We start from the raw sequence: 20,677 nt of genomic DNA, 5'->3' as shown, positions 1-20,677 counted from the left end.
TTTTTAGCCTTGCCTCCCATTCTCTTGAGTAAGGAGAAAGGCTAAAAACGGAGTTAATGATTCATCATGCCTATGTAATAAGGCCTCCTCCATAAAAATCCCCAAAGTATTGGCTTTGAAGAACTTCTGGGTTGGTGAACATGTGGAGATTTGGGGAGAGTAGCAGCCACTCTGAGATGGTCTCAGAGCTCCACTTCCCCTCCCCATATCCTTACACATCTCTTCCAAATGACTATTCCTGAGTTACATCCTTTCATAATAAACTGCTCATCTAGTAAGTAAAATGTTTCTCTGAATTCTATGAGCCACTCAGGCAAATTAATCAAGCCCAAGGGTGGTGGTGGGGGGGGGGGTTGTCATTGGAACCTCTGAACTATAGTGGGTTGATCAGAAGCACAGGCGACAACCTGACTTGCAACTGGCATCTGAAGGGACTGGGGGTGTCTTGTAAGACTGACTCATTAACCTGTGGAATCTGATGCTACCTCTGGGTAAAAAGTGTCAGAATTAAGTTGAATTGTAGGACACTCACCTGGTGTCTGAGAAGTGCATGGTAGTATGGGAAAACCTGCCCCTCCCACAACCCTAGGCTGAAACTGGGTGCAGAACTGTACAGTATTAAACAAACTTATTATTAAAGACGAAAATAAATATGTAATTTACAACAAGTAACTTACACAGAAAATTAAGTAAATCGAAAGACTGCGTAACGGAAAGTAACGATCAAAGCACAAAATTGAAGAAATAATTACTAATAAAATAAATAATAAATAGTAAGAAAAGTAGAGGCAGAAAGCCTGAACAAATTAGTTACCACAAAAGAAATGGAAAGGGTACTCAAAACTAAGCCCCCAAATGGCTATAGACCAAGGTAGTTTGGGAATATAATTTTTAACCTAAACACTCAAAGCAGAAGTTCAAAAGGATTTAAACAGTTCCAATATCTAGAAAAAAAGATATAGGCCTTTTAACTTTATTCTACACACCTGATATAACCTTTGTTAATAAAACTGGACAAAAGGTAAAAAATTTTTACAGATAAAGCTCACACAGAATTCATAAAGAGAAAGAGAGACTGCCTCAAATATTAGCAAATATAATATGTAAATAAGAAAATGCATCTTTTAGATTGCTAGAAACCTGGTTCTTTAATTTGAAATAGGATGGGTATCAAAAATCCATTGTAAACAGTGTTGCAAATAAAATCATGAATAATATGTTCACTACTACTAATACTTAATAGCATTCTAGAGAAAACAAGCAACAACAAAAACTCACTAACCCAATTTTAAGTGGTTCCCATATATAACATGAGTTTAAACACTACCACTCTTCCCAATAAAAGTTGGACTGTAAGATTCCTTCAAACTGAAAAATGCTCAATTTAAGTTATCAAACTATCAATTTAACCATTGAAACATGTTCATATTTACTTTGTTAAATTATGTATGCTTATTGATGAAAATATACAAATTTATTAATCAGTTTATTGTATTACATAATTAAGCATCTGTAAGCAGTTCCTGTTTCAGTGATTAATGAATCCAGTATAACAATATTGAGGTAGTAAACTGGAAAGTTGCACTGTTTAACATTCCACTGCCTTATTAGCTATCATTGATGAGTGGCAAAATCGTTAAGCAATATTCTGATGTTAATACAAAATAACTTAGAAAAATAAAAAATAAATCTCATCTTTAAAATGCAGTTCTTTATTAAAACTAAATTAAAAAAAGATTAAATGAGATACCATTTTTGGCATACGAAAGTAAAGTGTTTTGTTTCAGTTGGGACAATACTTAGGGTTGGTGAAGTTGTGGTTAATGAAGCTAACACACAATAATGGTACAAACACACGGTACTAGAAGCCACAATTTTACTGCCTTCCATTCAGCAATTCCACCTTCAGAATTTTACTCAAAAGAAATAATCACAGATATGTACAAATACTTAGCTGAAAGGATGTTTAATATAGCTCTGATTATAAAAAGAAAAAATTAAATATCCAGTACTAGGAAATTAGTTAACCAAGTCACGATACAAACACAATGAAAGACAATTACTCTTCAACTAAAGTCCTGATGAATTTGGTTTAAAAAAAAAATGCCATTTTTTGTTCAAAAAGGATCAAGGCTTTCTGTCTGGCACATAAAGAGCTTAGAGGTAGATACTCTTGTCCTCATAAGAAAAAAACTGAACTAAAAAACAACTCTCCCTTAATCCGTAAGAGGAATGAGGTCATAGGGTAAACTGTTTCCTCTAAAATTAGAGACACACAGGCAGATATAGAGAATCACAGTTTATTGGAGCAGAAGCCTGGAAACAGAAATTACATTGAAGCCAGTTCCAAGGTATGAAAACTTAAAATATAATTGACAAACTGCTAGAGACTCAATGTAGACAAGTTTCAGTTAAAAACTCCAAGTGGGCCCAGTCTTAGGGAAGCCTCCCAACTTTCCTGAATTTTTCCTCCAGGAACCTCACTAGGATCTCAGAGAAGGCCAGAGAAAAGTCTCCTCCTGCTTCAACAAGGGTAAGGGAAAAGTACCCATACTGAAATACATCCAAGAGCATTCTGTCCTCCTTAACAGGGCTTGCCCTGAAAGGAAGCTCTTTTACCAGAGCGTAACTGACCTGAGGAAAAGAAATATACAACTCTAGCTCCTTCTAGCCTTCCTGACTCACCTAAGAAGGGTAATGTGTGTGTGTTGGAGAATGGGAGGAGGGAGCCGACAAGCACCTGTGAAAGTCACATCCCAGGCACACAGGCTCTCTCACAAACATAAAACAAAACGGAGACCAAATCAAAGAAACATGGAATGTTTCCCCTCCCCTCACACCTTACCATATCGATAGGGCTTGGGTATTTTAACAGGGGATTACAACTAAAAGAACAACTCTCAGACCTTATTTAAGAAATTGCTAAAGAAATTCAAAGAAAAGAGTGGAGACAAAAGTAAGGACACAAGAAGAAATTTTAGCTTCTGACACATACAGGTACAGTAAACAATAAACACAGCCTACCTCTGAGATAAAGGAACATAAAATATCACACTAAAGACCTATTTACCTCAGTTCCTTATATCTAGTACATCATGTCTGGCTTTCAACAAAAAAATTACAAGGCATAATAAAAGGAGAAAAACACTCACACAGTTTGAAGAGACAAAAAGAGATTCAGATATGGCAGAGAATTTGGAATTAATAGACTGGGAATTTAAAACAACTATGACTAATATGCTAAGGGATCTAATGGAAAAAGCAGACAACCTGCAATTACAGATGGGCAATGTAACAAGCAAAGAATGAATCAAAAGGAAATGCCAGAAATAGAAAACAGTGGCACCGAAATAAAGAATACCATTGATATGCTTAACAATGTAGAAGTGATGAGAGAAAATGTTACAAGGGATAGGAGTGAGGAACTGGAAATACTGTTATATGATACTTGTACCACCCGATAAATGGTATAGTGTTATTTGAAAGTGGACCTGTATTGCTTATAAGTGTATACTGCAAATACTACAGTAACCACTAAAAGAAGTTTTAAAAAAGTATAATTTATAGCCTGAAAGAGGAAAAGAACCCAAATATAAAATGCCTGGTTAAAACCAGAGAAGGCAGAAAAAAAAAAAAAAAAAAAGAGTAGAGGACAAAAAAGAAACAAAGAACAACAGAAACAAAAGAAAACAGTAATAAATGTGATAGATATAAATCTATTATGTCAGTAATGACTTTAAATGTCAATGGTCTAAATAAATAGACCAATTAAAAACAGAGTAGTTAAAAAAACAAACCACAACTTTATGTTCTCTATAAGAAACTGACTTTAAAAATGACACACATTAAAGTACAGAAATGGAAGAAGACATACACCAATCCAAAGAAAGTTTAAGTAGCTATGTTAATTTAACATAGAGCAAATTTCAGAGCAAGAAGTAGTATTGGGAATAAAGAGGGCATTACATATTGATAAAGGAATTAACTCTCCAATAAGATAATACACATTCTTCTCAAGTTCACGTGTCATATTCACCAAGATAGACCACATTCTGGGCCATAAAACACACCTAAAATTTGGAAGACTAGAAATCATATTAAAGTATGCTCTAATACCATAATGGAATTAAAGTAGGAATAAATAATAAAAAGGTAACTAGAAAATCCCACAATACAGAGATTAAAAGTCAAATAAGAAAAATCAAAAATTATGAATGACAGTGCTTTTTTTTTTTTTTTTTTGTGGGTTTGGAGCCATTCCAGATGCTTTAGGCTGCTGGATGTCTGATCACTGGATAACTGAGGCATTTCTATACATGGAATATCTGTGTTTTAGAGCACTCTGCTGCAGGGGACTACCGCCTGCATACCCAGAGGATGACCTGGTCTGCATAGGCCTCATGAGCTCTGGCAAGACCAGTCTGCTGTCCAAGCTCTGCAGTGAAAGCCCTGACAGCATAGTGTCCACTATGAGTTTTAAAAGCAGTGCCATTCCAGAATGCCATCTTGAATGTGAAAGAACCTGGAGAAGAGAGCAGCCAAGATGGCAGAGTAGAAAGACCATGAGCTCACCTCCTCTCATGAGAACATCAAAATCACACTATCTGCAGAACAACCATGGATGAAAAAGACTGGAACCTGCCAAAAAGCATCTTCTACAGCTAAAAACATAAAGAAAGAACTACAATAAGATGGGTAGGAAGGGCAGACTTGTGATATAATCAAATCGCATTTCCCCCAGGTCAGTGACCCACAAAACAGAGAATAATTATATTGCACAGGTTCTCCCACAGGCATGAGAGCTCTGGGCCCCATGTCAGGCTCCCCAGCCCAGGGGCTCCAGCACCAGGAAGATGAGCCCCAAGAGCATTTGGCTTTGAAGGCAAGCAGGCTTAACTGCAGGAGCCCCCCAGGGCTGGGAAAAATAGAGATATCACTCTTGAAAGGGGCACACAAAATACCATGTGCACTGGGATTCAGCACAAAAGCAGTAATTTGATAGGAGCCAGGGCCAGACCTACTTTCTGGTCTTGAAGAGTCTCCCGGAGAGGCGGCTGCAGCTCACCCGGGGACACAAACACTGGTGGCTGACATATTTGGAAACATTTAACCATGTGAACAAGCTGCCAGCAGCTGCCATGTTCACTCATTAGCACCAACACCTGGCCTCACCCAACAGCCTGTAGTGATGGACCACCTCAGGCCAAACAACTAACTGGGCGGGGATGCAACCCCACCTATCAGCAGACAGGATGGCTAAAGACTTCCTGAGCCCACAGCTGCCTCTAGACAACTCTCTAGACACAGCCCTGCCCACCAGAGAGCCAAGACACAGCTCCACCCACTAATGAACAGGCATGGCCTTTCCCACCAGGAAGCCTGCCCTAGCCTCTAGACCAGATTTACCCACCAGGGAGCAGACACCAGAAAACTACAATTGTGAAGCCTGTGGACACAGGCCACCCACAGCAGGCCAGACCCTACCCTGGGACCAGCTGGGCCCTGGTCCTGTCCACTAGCAGGCGAATGGAAGCTTTGGGACACCCCAGACTCCATACTCAACTGTGTCAGGAACCAACCCCCTGCCAAACAACGATCTGAAATGAGCTCTGGACCTCAGGGCTTGCAGCCGGATTCCAGGAACCAGCTCTGCCTGCCAGTAGTCTAGCACTAACATCAGATCTGGCTCCACCTCCCAGGGGGTGGGCAACAGTCCCAGAGTCTTGGGGACCCGATTCTACCCAGAAGAGCCAGTACTAGCCCTGGGGTCCCCTACGGTTCTGCAACCAGCCACCTTGTGACCAGGCCCCACTAAACAGCATCCAGCAGCATCCAAACAAGGTAGAGTGTGGCAACCAACTGGACTAGGGGGCAACCAAGCCTACCAGACCACCTACATAGTCAACCTGCCACAACAGAAGGACCCATGCAGCCCTCTTAGGGGAAAACCCTAGAGCATATAGCTTGGGTGATGAAAGGGGAGTGCACTGCTGGGAGACATAGGATGTCTCCTACAGAAGGCCACTTCTCCAAGGTTAAAAAACATAACAACCTGACACACACATAAAAATACAAAAAGCAACTCAGAAAAATGAGGCAGCAGAAAAATATGTTCCAGATATAGGGAACAAGATAAAACCCCAGAAAAATAACTAAGTGAAGTGGAGACAGGCAATATAACTGAGAAAGAGTTCAGAGTAATGATCATAAAGATGAAAAAACTCGGGAGAAGAGCAGAGGCACAGAGCGAGAAGTTAGAAGTCTTTAACAAAAAGTTAGAAAATATAAAGAACTAGAGATGAAAAATACAATAACTGAAATGAAAAATACATTAGAAGAAATCAACAGTAGACTAAATGCTACACAGGAACGGATCAGTGAGCTGGAAGACAGAGTAGTGGAAATCACTGCTGCTTAACAAAAAAAAAGAAAAGAAAAGAAACGAGGACAGTTTAAGATACCTCTGGGACAACATCAAGTGCACTAGTATTCGCAGTATAGGTGCCCCAGAATGAGAAGAAAGAGAGAAAGGGCCTGATAAGATATTTGAAGAGATAATAGCTGAAAATTTCCCTAACCTGGGAAAGGATACAGTCACCCAAGTCCAAGTAGCACAGAGTCCCATACAGGATTAACTCTAAGAACATACCAAGATACATTGTAAACAAAATGACAAAAATTAAAGATAAAGAGAGACTGGGAAAAAAAAAAAAAAAAAGAGAGAGAATAGGGACTTCCTTGGTGGTCCAGTGGCTAAGACTCCGTGCTCCCAATGCAGGGGGCCCAGGTTCGATCCCTGGTCAGGGAAATAGATCCCACATGCCACAACTAAGAGTTCTCATGCTGCAACTAAAGATCCTGCATGCCACAACTAAAGATTCCACACACGGCAACGAAGATCCCATGTGCTGCAACTAAGACGTGATGCAGCCAAACAAATAAATAAATACATACTAAAAAATATATATATAAAGAGAGAATATTAAACGCAACAAGGGAAAAGCAACAAATAATATACAAAGAAACTCCCATATGGCTATCAGTTGATTTTTCAGCAGACACTCGGCAGGCCAGAAGGCATGATAAATTCAAAGTGATGAAAAAGAAAAACCTACAACTAAGAATACTCTACCCAGCAAGGCTCTCATTCGATTTGATGGAGAAATTAAAAGCTTTACAGAAAAGCAAAAGCTAAAAGAATTCAGCACCACCAAACCAGTTTTACAACAAATGTTAAAGGAACTTCTCTAGGCAAAAAGAAAAGGTCACAACTAGAAACAAGAAAACTACGAAATGAAAAAGCTCACTGCGAAAGGCATACATACAGTAAAGATAGAAAATCATCCACACACAAAGCTAGTAGGGAGTTTAAAAGACAAAAGTAGTAGAAACATCCATATTCACAATAAACAGTTAAGGGATATACAGAACAATTGGATGTAAAATACAGTATCAAAAACAGTGTATGTGAAGGAGAGAGAGTACAAACGCAGGGTTTTAAAATGGACTTGAGGAGGTCAACAACTTAAAACAATCATATATACATACATATACACACATATATATACACACTGTTATACGAAAACTTCATGGTAATCTGAAACCAAAAATCTACAATATACACACAAAAAAAGAAAAAGGAATCCACACATAACACTAAAGATAGTCATCAAGTCACAAGAGAACAAAAGAAGGGGGAACAAAAGACCTATAATAACAAATCCAAAACAATTAACAAAATGGCAATAAGAGCATACATATCTATAATTACCTTAAATGTAAACGGACTAAACACTCCAAGCAAAAGACAGAGTGGCTGAATGGATACAAAAATAAGATGCATGTATCTGCCTACAAAAGACTCATTTCACATCTAGAGACACATAAAGAATGAAAGTGAGGGGATGAAAAAATTATTCCATGCAAACGGAAATCAAAAGAAAGTTGGAGTAGCAATACTTGTATCAGACAAAATAGATGTTAAAACTAAAATAAAGACTGTTACAAGAGACAAACAAGAACACTACATAATGATCAAGGGATCAATCCAAGATATAACAATTGTAAATATATACGCACCCAACATAGGAGAACCTCAATAAATAAGGTAAATATTAACATAAAAGGAGAAATGAACAGTAACATAGTAATAGTAGAGGACTTTAACACCTCGCTTACATCAACGGACTGATCATCCATACAGAAAATCAATAAAGAAACACAGGCCTTGAATAACACATTCAACCAAATGGACTGAATTAATATATAGAGAGCATTCCATCCAAAAGCAGAATACATGCTTTTCAAATGCACATAGAACATTGCCCTAGACAGATCCCATGCTACGCCACAGAACAAGACTTGGTAAATTTAAGAAAACTGAAATCATAACAAGCATCTTTTTGATCACAATGCTATGAGACTAGAAATCAACTACAAGAAAAAAAACTGTGAAAAATAAACACATGGAGGCTAAACAATATGCCACTAAACAACCAATGGATCACTGAAGAACACAAAGAGGAAATCAAGAAATACCTAGATACAAATAAAAATGAATACACAATGATCCAAACCTATGCAATGCAGCAAAAGCAGTTCTAAGAGGGAAGTTTATAGCGATACAAGCTTACCTTGGTAAACAAGAAAAATGTCAAATAAACAACATAACTTTACACCTAAAGAAACTAGACAAAGAAGAACAAACAAATTCCAAAGTTAGTATAAGGAAATCATAAAGATCAGAGGAGAAATCAATGAAATAGAGACTAAAAAAATAGAAAAGATCAATGAAGTTAAAAGCTGGTTCTTTGAGAAGATAAACAAAATTGATAAACATTTAGCCAGCCTCATCAAGAAAAAGAGGGCCCAAATCAATAAATTCAGAAATAAAACAAGTTACAACTGGCACCACAGAAATAGAAAAGATCATAAGAGACTACTACAAGCAACTTTACGTCCATAAAATGAAACAATCCCATTTACCATTGCATCAAAAAGAATAAAATACCTAGGAATAAACCTACCTAAGGAGGCAAAAGACTTGTAATACCAAAACTGTAAGACTCTGATGAAAGAAATTGAAGACAACACAAACAGGTGGAAAAATATACCATGTTCTTGTATTGGAAGAATCAATATTGTTAAAATGACCATACTACCCAAGGCAAGGTACAGATTAAGTGCAATCCCTGTTGAATTATCAATGGTATTTTTCACAGAAGTAGAACAAATAATTTTAAACTTTGTATGGAGATACAATAGCCCCCAAATAGCCAAAACAATCTTGAGAAAAAAGAACGGAGTTAGAAGAGTCATGCTCCCTGGCTTCAGACTATACTACAAAGCTACAGTATTCAAAACAGTACAGTCCTGGCATAAAAAGAGACAAATAGATAAATGGAACAGGATAGAAAGCCCAGAAATAAACCCATGCACCTATGGTCAATTAATCTATGACAAAGGAGGCATGAATACACAATGGAGAAAAGACAACGTATGTACACACACATACACACATGTATACACACACACACACACACACACACACACACACAGAGAAAGGAATACTACTCAGCCATAAAAAAGAATGAAATAATGCCATTTTCAGCAACATGGATGGACCTAGAGATTACCATACTAGGTGAAGTAAATCAGACAAGACAGACAAATATCATATGATATCACTTATATGTGGATTCTAAAAAAATGATACAAATGAACTTATTTACAAAACAGAAATAGACTCACAGACATAAAAAACAAACTTATGGTTACCAAAGGGAAAGGGGAAAGGGGAAAGGCGAGGGATAAATTAGGAGTCTGGGATTAGCAGATATAAACTGATAAACAATATAAACAATGATACAGATAAATAGATAAACAATGAGGTCCTACTGTATCACACAGGGAACTGTATTTAATATCCTGTAATAAATGGAAAAGAATACGTATATATATGTATATCTGAATCACTTTGCTGTACACCAGAAACTAACACAACGTTGTAAACCAACTGTACTTCAATTTGAAAAAAAAAGATATTGCAAGGACAGAGAGTCTCTTATTCCATTCTGCACCACAATTCTTATCTGTGTGATTCCTTATTGGCTTTCCAAAATTTCTATGATAAACACATAGAAATAAAAACACATAAAAATAATTATACACAAAGAGTAAGTAGGATTTATTCCAGGTATGCAAGGTTAATTCAACATTCCTAAAGCAATTAATGTAATTTACAACATCAACAGGATAAAGAAAAAAATATCTTCTTTGCAGAAAAAGCATTTGACAAAATCCAACATCCACTCATGATAAAGAATTTCAGCAAACTAGGACTCTAAGGGACCTTTTCAACTTGGTAAAAAAAAAAAAAATCTAAAATATCTATAGCTAACATCATTTTTAATACTAAGAAACTAGATGCTTTCCCACTAAGATCAAGAACAATGCAAGAATCACCACTTCTAGTCAACATCATACAGTAAGACAAGAAAAGAAAAGAAAAGGTACACAGGAAGGAAAGAGTAAAAATGTCTGTTTGCAGATGGCATGACCGTGTATGTAGAAAATCCCAAAGAATCTACACACACAATAGGTACTATTGGAATCAATAAGGTATTGAAGCAAGGGTGGACGTTTTATATATATATATATATATATATATATATATATATATATATATATATATACACACACACACACACACATATGTATATATATATGTATATTATATATATACATATGTATATATATAGAAAGAGAGAGAGAGAGGGAGAGAGAGGGAGGGAGGGAGAGGGAGAGAGAGAGAGGGAGAGGGAGAGAGAGAGAGGGAGAGGGAGAGGGAGGGGGAGAGAGATTAGTATTACCAATGTCAATTGCTTTCCTATGCCAGTAACGAACAACTGGAATTCGGAATTAAAAATATAATACCATTTACATTAGTATCAAAAAAAACAAAAGCCCCACAAAAAATGTATTATAAATCTAGCAAAATATGTATAAGATCTATATGAGGTAACTATAAAACTATGATGAAAGAAATCAAAGAGGATCTAAATAAATGGAGAGACATTCCATGTATATGGATAGGAAGACTCAATAGTGTAAAGATGTCAGTTCTTCCAATCCTGACTTACAGATTCAATGCAATCCCAATCAAAATTATAGTAAGTTATTTTAAGGATATAATAAGCTGCTTTTAAAGTTTACATGAAAAGGCAGAAGACACAGAACAGCCAATACAATACTGAACAGGAAGAAAGCTGGAGGTCAGAAACTACCCCACTTCAAGACTTACTATTAATATAACAGATAATAATACAGTGTGGTAATGGGGAAAGAACAGAAAAACAAATCAATGGAACAGAATAGAGAGCTCAGATATAGACCCACATAAATACAGTCAACTAATTTGTGACAAAGAAGCAAAAGCAATTCAAAAGAGAAGGAAGTCTTTCTCCGCTTCTCAACAAATGGTGTGGAACAACTAGACATCTGCAGGCAAAAAAATGAGTTGACATACACCTTATACTTTTCATGCAAAATGGATCAGAGACCTACACGTAAAACACAAAACTATAAGACTTCTAAAAAGGAACATAGGAAAAATGTAGGTGCCCTTGGGTTTGGCAATGAATTTTTGGATACAACACCAAAAAGTATGAACCATGAAAGAAAATGTGATAAAATGGACTTTATTTAAAGTAAAATTTTCTGTTCTGCAGAAGACACCATTAAGAGAATGAAGACAAGCCACAGACTGAGAAAAAATATTTGCAACACACATATCTGATAAAAGATTGGTATCCAAAATATACAAAGAACTCTTAAAACTCAACTATAAAAAAATAAGCAATCCAGGTTAAAAATTTACAAAAGATCTGGACACACAACTCAACAAATAAGACATACAGATTGCAAATGAGCATAAGAAAAGATGTTCAATATCATGTATCACTAGGGAATTACACATTAAAACAACAATCTATAACCGTTAGAATGGCTAAATCCAAAACAATGACAAGACCAATGCTGATGAGGACATGGAGTAATTAGAACTCTGATTTATTGCTGACTGGAGTGCAAAATGGTAGGTATACCCACTTTGGTAGACAGGTGGGCAGTTTCTTACAAAACTAAATGTACTCTTACACATAATCCAGCAATCATGCACCTTGGTATTTACCCAAGTGAACTGAAGACTTATGTCCACACAAAGACCTGCACCTGAATGTTTATGATAACTTCATTCATAATTGCCAAAACTTCGAAGCAACCAAGGTGCCCTTCAGTAGGTATATGGATAAACAAACTGTGATACATCCATAAGATGAAATATTCAGCGCTAAAAAGAAATCAGCTATCAAGCCATGAAGAGAAATGGAGGAAACTTACAGGCATATTGCTAAGGGAAAAAGCAATCTGAAAAGGGTACACACTGTATGATTCTAACCATATGACAATTTGGAAAAAGCAAAACTATGGAGATAACGAAAAATCAGTGGTTGCCAAGAGTTCAAGGCATGCATGGGAGCATAGAGCATAGGGGACTTTGGAGCAGTTAAACTATTCTGTATGATGCTGTCATTGTGGATATATGTCATTATACATCTGTCAAAACCCATAATGTTCAATTCAAAGGCTGAACCTTAATGTAAACTATACACTTTGATTAATAATAATGCATCAATACTGGTTAATCAATTGTAACAAATGTACCACACTAAGGCAAAATGTTAATAATAAGGGAAACTAGGTTAATAGTAAGAGGAACTGGGTGAGTGTGGATATACAGCAATTCGTTGTACTATACACTCAATTTTTCTGGAATACAAACAAACCAAAAAAACCCCACATCCATTAAAAAATTTCAAAGAAAAAAAAAAAAGGCACAATCGCAGGCACTATTTGTGAAAACACCAGGTAGGAAAACAAGCTTATAGAAGATTTGTGAAAATGAAATGTAAGCACAAAAGATAATCAGTTCAAGTCAGTAAGACAGACAATCTATAAAATGAAGTAAAAAAAATAAAATGTATGGGCAAAATCTGCTTTAGCAGATTGTGACCCTACAGGAATATTTGTAAAACAATGGACGGTAATTCAAGGGGAATGTTAGCTACTTTAAAACTACTTTAAAATTAATTCATCTGTTTGTTGTTGTTTTTAAAGAAATCAGATGCTTGAAGCACATTTATATAGGGAATGAGAAAATTTTTTATATTTTATTTTCTCTTGTCAACACTGATCATGGCATTATTCAGGAATATAGCTCCCAGAGGCTGGCAGATATCTGCAATATAAAGCAAATAAGCATCATATTATTTTATACAAGTACTTAATACATTGGAAAGATGCTAGCTACATGTTATTTCTTTTAAAAGAATATAACAAAATTTTATGATGCAGCTTTGTTAATAAATGTACAGAAACACAGGTAAAAAACACTAAAATTACATATATCAACATCTTAACAGATTTATAGGTATAGGGATTATAGGTAATTTTCCTTTTTTCTTATCATTTTTACACTGAATGTATATTACTTTTTGGTAACTTACAAAATAATTATCTTGTGTATTTAAATTAAATAATGTATCTTATAATTTGAGTATACAGAATAATCAGTGCTAACTGTGACAGTAAAAAACTTTTAAAATGTATGTCACATATATAAAACTTATTTCAACATAAAATTTTAAATACATTAGGCCCATGAGACATTGCATCAGAGTGGCGCTATAACACAACTGGACATGATACAAACCACCTAGCTTTTAGAGAAAATATTTTTGGCATTTACTCATCATAAAGTAAGTTGACCCAGACGTATACTGAACAAGAAATGATTGTGTTGAGAACAATATAAGTTGACATTTCTGGGTCATCTACATAAAAATATGTATATTTTTTAAATTGCAGAAAGATGAAAGCCCTAAGGAAACGTGAAAATGTGCATGTGTGCCAAAAGAAAAGCTAACACACTTAGAATTTTAATCTTGCCAAGTCTGAATGCAACCTTTCAGTCAAAATGTCATACTAAATTTCAATTCCAATATTAATCAAGGAAGCAGTATAAAATATAAAAGACTAAGATTTTGTTGTGTTTTTATTGGAGGTGAGGAGGGAGACAGAGAAGAATGTGAGATTAAGGAGAAACAAATTAGGGAAAACTAACAACCCCAACAAATGCTTGCTTGAAGATAAGCATTTAAGGCAGATTGGGACTGAAAAGGGGGAAACAAATTGAAATAAAAGGATAGGGAACAACTGTCTGTTCCATACTTCATCTACCTCCTAGTTTATAATGGTCAACTCACATTTTATTTTCCCATTAAAGCATTAGTAAAATATACAAAGCTATCCAGACTGATCAGCCAATCCTGTTCAAATAAGATGAACACATAACATCAAGGTCACTTAATAACCACTATTTTAATTTTGGCTAGAATTCATTGACAAAGCCATCTCCAAAAGACCTGCAGTGCTAAAATGGTTAAAATTAAACAGAACTCTATTCCACTCCATCAGAACACAAAGTGGGTCTATATATATATAATGAATCCCCAATTCCCTCTGTTATATATTTGCAAGCCATGGCTACAAATGAAGACGGATACAGGTGTGCCCTACCAGCAGCTCAGATCCCACAAGGGCGTTGCCAAAATGATGAACAGCTCTTGGTAAAGTTCCCAACAAAACAAAGTACTATTTTCCCTCAAATTACTCAGTAATTGCATTTGTGGAAAATTTCAGTGTACGTTAAAACCCTGCAAAAATACTATGTGTTTATTTTAAAAATGGAGTACTAGGCTCAAATCATAATGTTCATTTTTTTTTTTTTAACCCATGTAAACATCCTGGGAGACGTGGGAAAGGCACGTGCGGGCACAGAGCCGTTCTTCCTCATGCTGGACCACCCCGAGCATGGCAGGCAGTCTATCCTGGCCCCTGCCCTCTCTGGGACTGACTGCCGTCCTTGGGACCAGAAATGCCCCACAAACACCCCGTAGGAGGCAGTCCCACCTCCACTAGAAACCGCAGAGCTAAGGTGAATAAAGGATTGTTTGAGGAACATTTTAGATTTTAACAGCAGAAGCACATTCCCCAAAACAGAATTAGCAGACTATTATGTGTTCATTCCTAAACCATTCAATGCAAAAATATTTTCAATTTCTTTAAACAATTCGTGGCCAAGTTGTGGTTAAAAATAACACAACCCCACAAAGATATATTCAGATACACGGTCCTCTGCTGATGTTTTGTGACTATAGTTTCACTACAAAGAAAGCATTTCAAACAATAGCTAAAGACTTGTCATATGGAAACAATATTTGCTTATTCCTGCCTAGGGCAGGAATATCTATCTATCTATCTATATATATAAACGTAAATAAATATATACATAAATATAAAAATAAATATCAAAATATATATATAGAGAGAGAGAGAGACAGAATGTTGAGATTCCTGAGCTCTGCTTTCACCTGGTTCTCAGAGCACCGGAAATCAGGCTTATACCCTGGAGCAGGATTTCTCATGATAGGCAGTACTGACATTTTGAACTGGATAACTGTCTGTTGTGGGTGGCTGCCCTGTGCATCCTAGGATTTTCAACAGCACCTGCAGCATCTACCCACCTGTTTTCAGTAGGAACCCATTCTTAATAATCAAATGTGTCTCTTAGGCATTGCCAAATGTCCCCTGGGGAGATCTTATTGCCACAATTGAGAACCACTGACTTATAGGCAGAAGACTGGAAAATCCTTCTTGTTGCACTCTTAGAGAAAAAGCTTCCAAATACCTAAAGAAATTGATATCAGGGTTTTCCCCCCGAAATATGTCCCAGCCAAATCTTTCCACAGTGAGAACCATCAATAGCTAGCAAACCCTAGCTAAGTTAAGAGAGACATGAAATAGGTTTCCAATGCCCCTTATATAAATTTGAACACAGAATCAAGGATCACAACAGAGCTGAGGAAAGCCTCTAAAATGAGACTAAAATATACCAAGAGAAAGAACAACTTAGAAAACACAGAGCACGCAGGGAGAAATAAACCTCAAAACAAAACTTTAAATCCATAAAGAGAAAAAAAATACCAGAATGCTTTGGAAAAGAATACAAAGATCAAAAAAAGGTATTCAAAATTAAAAATATGGTAAGAGAAACGGAAGTTTCAAGGCTTGAAAAATCAAGTAAATTTCCCAGAAAGTGAAAAGCAAAAGACTGGAAAAAGATGAAAGATGGGAGAAAAGAAATAGGTCCAGGAGTACAATATCTAATTGCAGTTACAAAACACACAGAGGCAAGGAAATTACAGAAAATGTATCAGAAACTTTCTCAGAGCTGAGGCATACAGGTTGCCAGACTGAAAGAATACATGAAATGCACAGCAAAGTAGATTTCTATAGACTCATAAGTCACCTCACATTACTGTGACATTTCAGAACACTGGGTAAAACAAAGAGAAGATTCTCTAAGTTTCAGACAAAAAGGTTGTAGAAGCTTCCATAGGGGAGAAGTAAAGTGCAGTGTTAAAAATAAGAATGGCTTCAAACTTTATATCAAACACTAAGAGTTCCTTCTCAAATCTGAAGAGAAACATTACCAATTTAGAATTCGACATCCAGTCAAACTAATAGGGTACAGTAAAGACATTTACAGGAACATAATGCCTCACAACATTTGCCTCTAAAACACCCAAAAATTTTTTGAAAAAAATGCTCAACCCCATTAATAACCAGGATCTGCAAACTAAAACAATAACCTAAAGCTACCTTCATCAGGTCGGCAAAAACAAAAAATATCAACTGTTATGAAAACTGTAGAAAAAAGGATCTATCATACATTGTTGGTGGAGTCTAAATTTATATATTCGCTTTGGAAAGTTTGGCATAATCTACACTCTACAGAAATGCATGCTATGTACATAAAATGCATGTGTTAAGAACATTCACAGAAGCATTATTTCTAAGCACTAAAAACTGGACACAATCCAAATGTCCATAATACTAGACTAGTTAAATTAATTGTGGTTTATTCATAAAAAGACTTACTACACTTACTATACTATAAACATTACTATACAACAATGAAAATACGTGAACTAAAGCTGTTAACAGGATTAAAAATTTCAACATGGGAGAAAAATTATACATAACAGAATTCAATTACATATAGGTAAAAAACAGGCAAAATTAATGTATATTGTTTAGGAATGCTGACAAAGGTGGGTAAAAAATACTTGAAATAAAAGTAGGAAATCATTACCATAAAAATCCAGACAATCCCAATTAACCTTTGGGTGTGGTGAGGAGAGAGGAATGAATAAGAATGAATGGGGGGGCGGAGAGGGTGCCAGCAATGTTCTAATTCTTCACTTTGGTGGTGATTACAGTGTTCACTTTATAATTATTCATTATACTGTACATCTACGATTTGTGCATTTTTGCACATTTTGTTCACTTTATATCTATTCATTATACTGCATATCTATGATCTGTACACTTTTTTGCACATTTAGTATTTTGCCATAAAAAAGATCTAAAAATTGTTATCTAAGGCACTTTTATGGCTCTGCTATAATTTTTTTCTGTTCTAAAGTGGCAAACATTTGGTTCCAATATAAACAAAACTTTAAGGCACAGGAGTCTAGTTTTTATTCCATTTGACAACATTACTGCACACACAGAAAGTGGTAAAAGCACTAGTCAATGATGCATAAATAGAATCCACTGTCAAAACATACAAGAAAAATAAGTAGGAACTTTAACTGAGTACCCTAAAGGAACCATTACAGAATTAAATAATACCAACACAATACACATGAGGAATTTCAGATTCTCGGTCTTAAAAGCAACTATACATGGGTCATAATCTTTCAAAGCACCTTTACAAAGGAACATAACTGAAAGACTGGAATGGTTTTAGTTATAATTATATGGACTGAATGTGAAAAAGAAACGGTGCTACTTTACTTAAAAAAAACTTTATTAATGAAAATCCATGAATCCTTTCTTAAATATTCTTAATTAACATGAAGGAAACTATTTCCAGCAAAAATAGTAGCATTTAGTTGAGAAACCAAAGGCTCTAAATCCGAGGCTAATAACCAAAGACACTTAAAATACCTTTTTAAAAAATCTGTTATCTGCACTACAGAAAGGGCAAACTTCGATGATGTCCCTTCTCTCTCAACCATGACACACACTATCAAGGGTTACACGATCTCACATGCCCTTCTTAGAACAGCCACAGGCGCTGTGTTGCGGCAGCAAGGCAAGACACGGAGGGAAGTTCCACTGAAGAATTCCCAGCTTGCTCCCTCCCCAAAGCGTCTCCAGAATTCCAGGGAGGTCAGCCAAGTAAGGGCTGATGGTCCTCACACCCCATATAAACAATGCGTCTAATGCCAGAAGTTGTCAAAATTCACACAGCTTGTCTCTCTCCCTGGACAGGTGCCCCGCTCTGAGCTGAAGAAGCAGTCACCAGAGTCATCTGATGAGGCTCCTGAGATCCCCATTCCTCTCTTACACCTGGACCATCACATTCCTCACCATCACCGGGGTGTAGTCACCACCTGCCACAGATATACTCTCATCAGGACGCCAGACGCTCGTCAAGCACTCGTCGCCGGCTGGCTCACAGGGAAGCCACGAGACGGAAGGAGCCCGCCTAGTTTCTGGCCTGCCTGGCCTAGACAAGCCTGCTCCCCTTCCCGCATTCCCAGTCTCCACACCCTTCCGTCCTCCCCTTTTCGATTCGCCTTTCGCCACTGGCGCCCACGGCTTTCGTTCTGAGGCCTGCCTACGCCATGTTACCTCTCACGGAAAAGCCTGCCCTTATCAGGGCAGAGCAGGATTCTGGAGACCGCGGGATTCCCTTCACAGGCTCCTCTCGCCGCGTTCCCTACTCCGCTTCACCTGCTGCTGCCAACGTTACACCAAGACTCCCGGCATGCCCTGCGCAGGCACCGCCTCTCCCATCCCGCCCACCTCCCGCACAAACACGTGACCTCCTTTCGCCTCCGTCCACGCCCACTTCCGTTTCTCCACTTTCCCTTAGCGGGGAGGAGGGGACTGGGGGTGTTACAGAGGAGCGACTTCCTCCTACTCCCCGCCCCCGCCTCTCTACCCCCCCCCCCGCCTCTCTACCCCCCCCCCCCCCCGCTACAATGTCTTCCGGGTCGCGATCGCCTCGGAGCCTTCTGGGAAACCATCTCATTTCCTCCCCTCCCCCTCCTCCTGCCTTCAACCAACCAGCCTCCCGTCAGAGAGAGACATGCGCAGTGAGTGCCTCCCGTCTCTTCTACCCGAACCCCCCCTCCCCCCCCCAAGCAGAGAGACCCCAGCAGCAGCAGCAGCTGATGATGAAGAGAGAGGCAGTGGCAGAGGGGGGGCACCTTTTATTTCTATTTTTAAAGGGACAGGACACTAATTTTACCCCACTTCAACCTTGAATTGAGGGGGGTGGGGGGAAGGCGGCTGAGTTCCTTCCCCCACCCTCCAGCCCTGAGACCTGAGAGGGGGATTGAGCTTGAGAGAGAAGGAGAAGGAGTTTCTTCTTCTTCGAAAATCCCCCATCTACGACTCCTACCCCCTCACCCCTCCACTAGCCTCCCTCCCGAGCCCCCTCCATCCTCCTCCTCTTTGGCCGTGAAAGGAGAGAAAGAGACCAAAAGCCTCTTAGCAACACAGACCCTTCTCTGCTGCTGCTGCTGCTGCTGCTGCTGCTGCTGCTGCTGCTGCTGCTACTGCTGCTGCTGCTTGGCCCTGGCTGGAGACATCTCACTACACCCGGGAGCAGCCACTTCCCCAGCTCTCCTCCTCCTTCGCCTCCTCCTCCTCCTCCACTCCCCCCCCTTTATTACCCTTTGTGTCATCCTCCACAGCTCCAGGGAAGGCACTCAAAAGTGGGGGGCAGGAAAGGTAAGTGTGTCTGTGGGGGCTTCATTGCCTTCCTCTGGCTCTGACTTTAACTCCGGGGCAACAGTAGCACCAAACCACATACGCAGTGGAGCTCCGGGGTGAGGAGGGGGTGGTGCTGGGGGGGCAGTGAAGGAGGGGCTGGAGTGGGGAGGGGTGTGTGAGGTGGGTGCCCATCCTGTCAGAGTAGGAAGGGGCACTTTTTATTTTTATTTGCTGTTGTCAAAAGTGGTTTCTCTCCTCCAGCTAACATCTGATTGTGTCTTGCTCCAGTGGGGGAGAATACAAAAACAACCCCCTCCTTCCTCCAATGAGGCGCCAGGGAAAGAGACAGAAAGAGGCACACTTTCTAGATGTCACTTTAAAAAAAGCATTTGGAGAGCTTTTTTCCTTTTTCCCTAGGAAAAGCTCCACTGCATTTGTTTCTGAGTGGGAAAATGTCGGGATCTGGATTGTATCGGAACTGCTTATCCATTTGTAGACCTGAGTGTTTTACCCTTTTTGGTTCTGTGTGTGATTTGGATATTGACTTCAGTGTTGGAACAGACTTGATTGGGTTTTGCTTTCTGGGTTTAATTTTCCTTTTTTTTCGTTTTGTCTGACTTGCATAGAAAATTTCAAATTTTTGGTTGATAGAGGCCTTTGGTTAGGTTTTGACTTGTATTATTGCTTTTTTTGTTAAATGTTTGTTTCATATATCAGCATATAAAGTTCAAAGCTTAAAACACTTAAAGTTTTAATACCACTG

The 20,677-nt window shown here is 38.1% G+C and overlaps 2 protein-coding genes across 13 annotated transcripts in view; one reads left to right on the top strand and one right to left on the bottom strand.

Annotated features, from left to right (window-relative positions):
- The window catches only part of ORC4 (origin recognition complex subunit 4), a 99,689-nt gene extending 79,873 nt beyond the window's left edge, over positions 1–19,816 (bottom strand). Inside the window, exons 1-2 of one of the 3 annotated variants that reach the window (XM_068545160.1) lie at positions 19,704–19,816; positions 4,573–4,661 (exon numbers count right to left, since the gene is read on the bottom strand). In XM_068545160.1, the coding sequence (XP_068401261.1) occupies positions 4,573–4,582 (10 nt within the window). In that variant the 5' untranslated portion in view covers positions 4,583–4,661; positions 19,704–19,816. Of the gene's footprint in view, positions 1–4,572; positions 4,662–18,825; positions 18,976–19,703 lie in introns of those variants that run through there. The other 2 variants (XM_068545159.1, XM_068545161.1) reach the window with 2 other exon arrangements.
- MBD5 (methyl-CpG binding domain protein 5) overlaps positions 19,260–20,677 on the top strand; it is a 410,838-nt gene continuing 409,420 nt past the window's right edge. For 8 of the 10 annotated variants that reach the window (XM_068545152.1, XM_068545150.1, XM_068545156.1 and 5 more), the window contains exon 1: positions 19,331–19,932. The gene's annotated coding sequence lies outside the window, so the exon portion shown is untranslated. Of the gene's footprint in view, positions 19,293–19,330; positions 19,933–20,677 lie in introns of those variants that run through there. The other 2 variants (XM_068545149.1, XM_068545154.1) reach the window with 2 other exon arrangements.

This window comes from Eschrichtius robustus, chromosome 5, assembly GCF_028021215.1.
Source record: "Eschrichtius robustus isolate mEscRob2 chromosome 5, mEscRob2.pri, whole genome shotgun sequence".
Classification (NCBI taxonomy): domain Eukaryota; kingdom Metazoa; phylum Chordata; class Mammalia; order Artiodactyla; family Eschrichtiidae; genus Eschrichtius; species Eschrichtius robustus.
The sequence above is the reverse complement of the archived record's forward strand: the minus strand, read 5'-3'. Positions and strand labels throughout refer to the sequence as shown.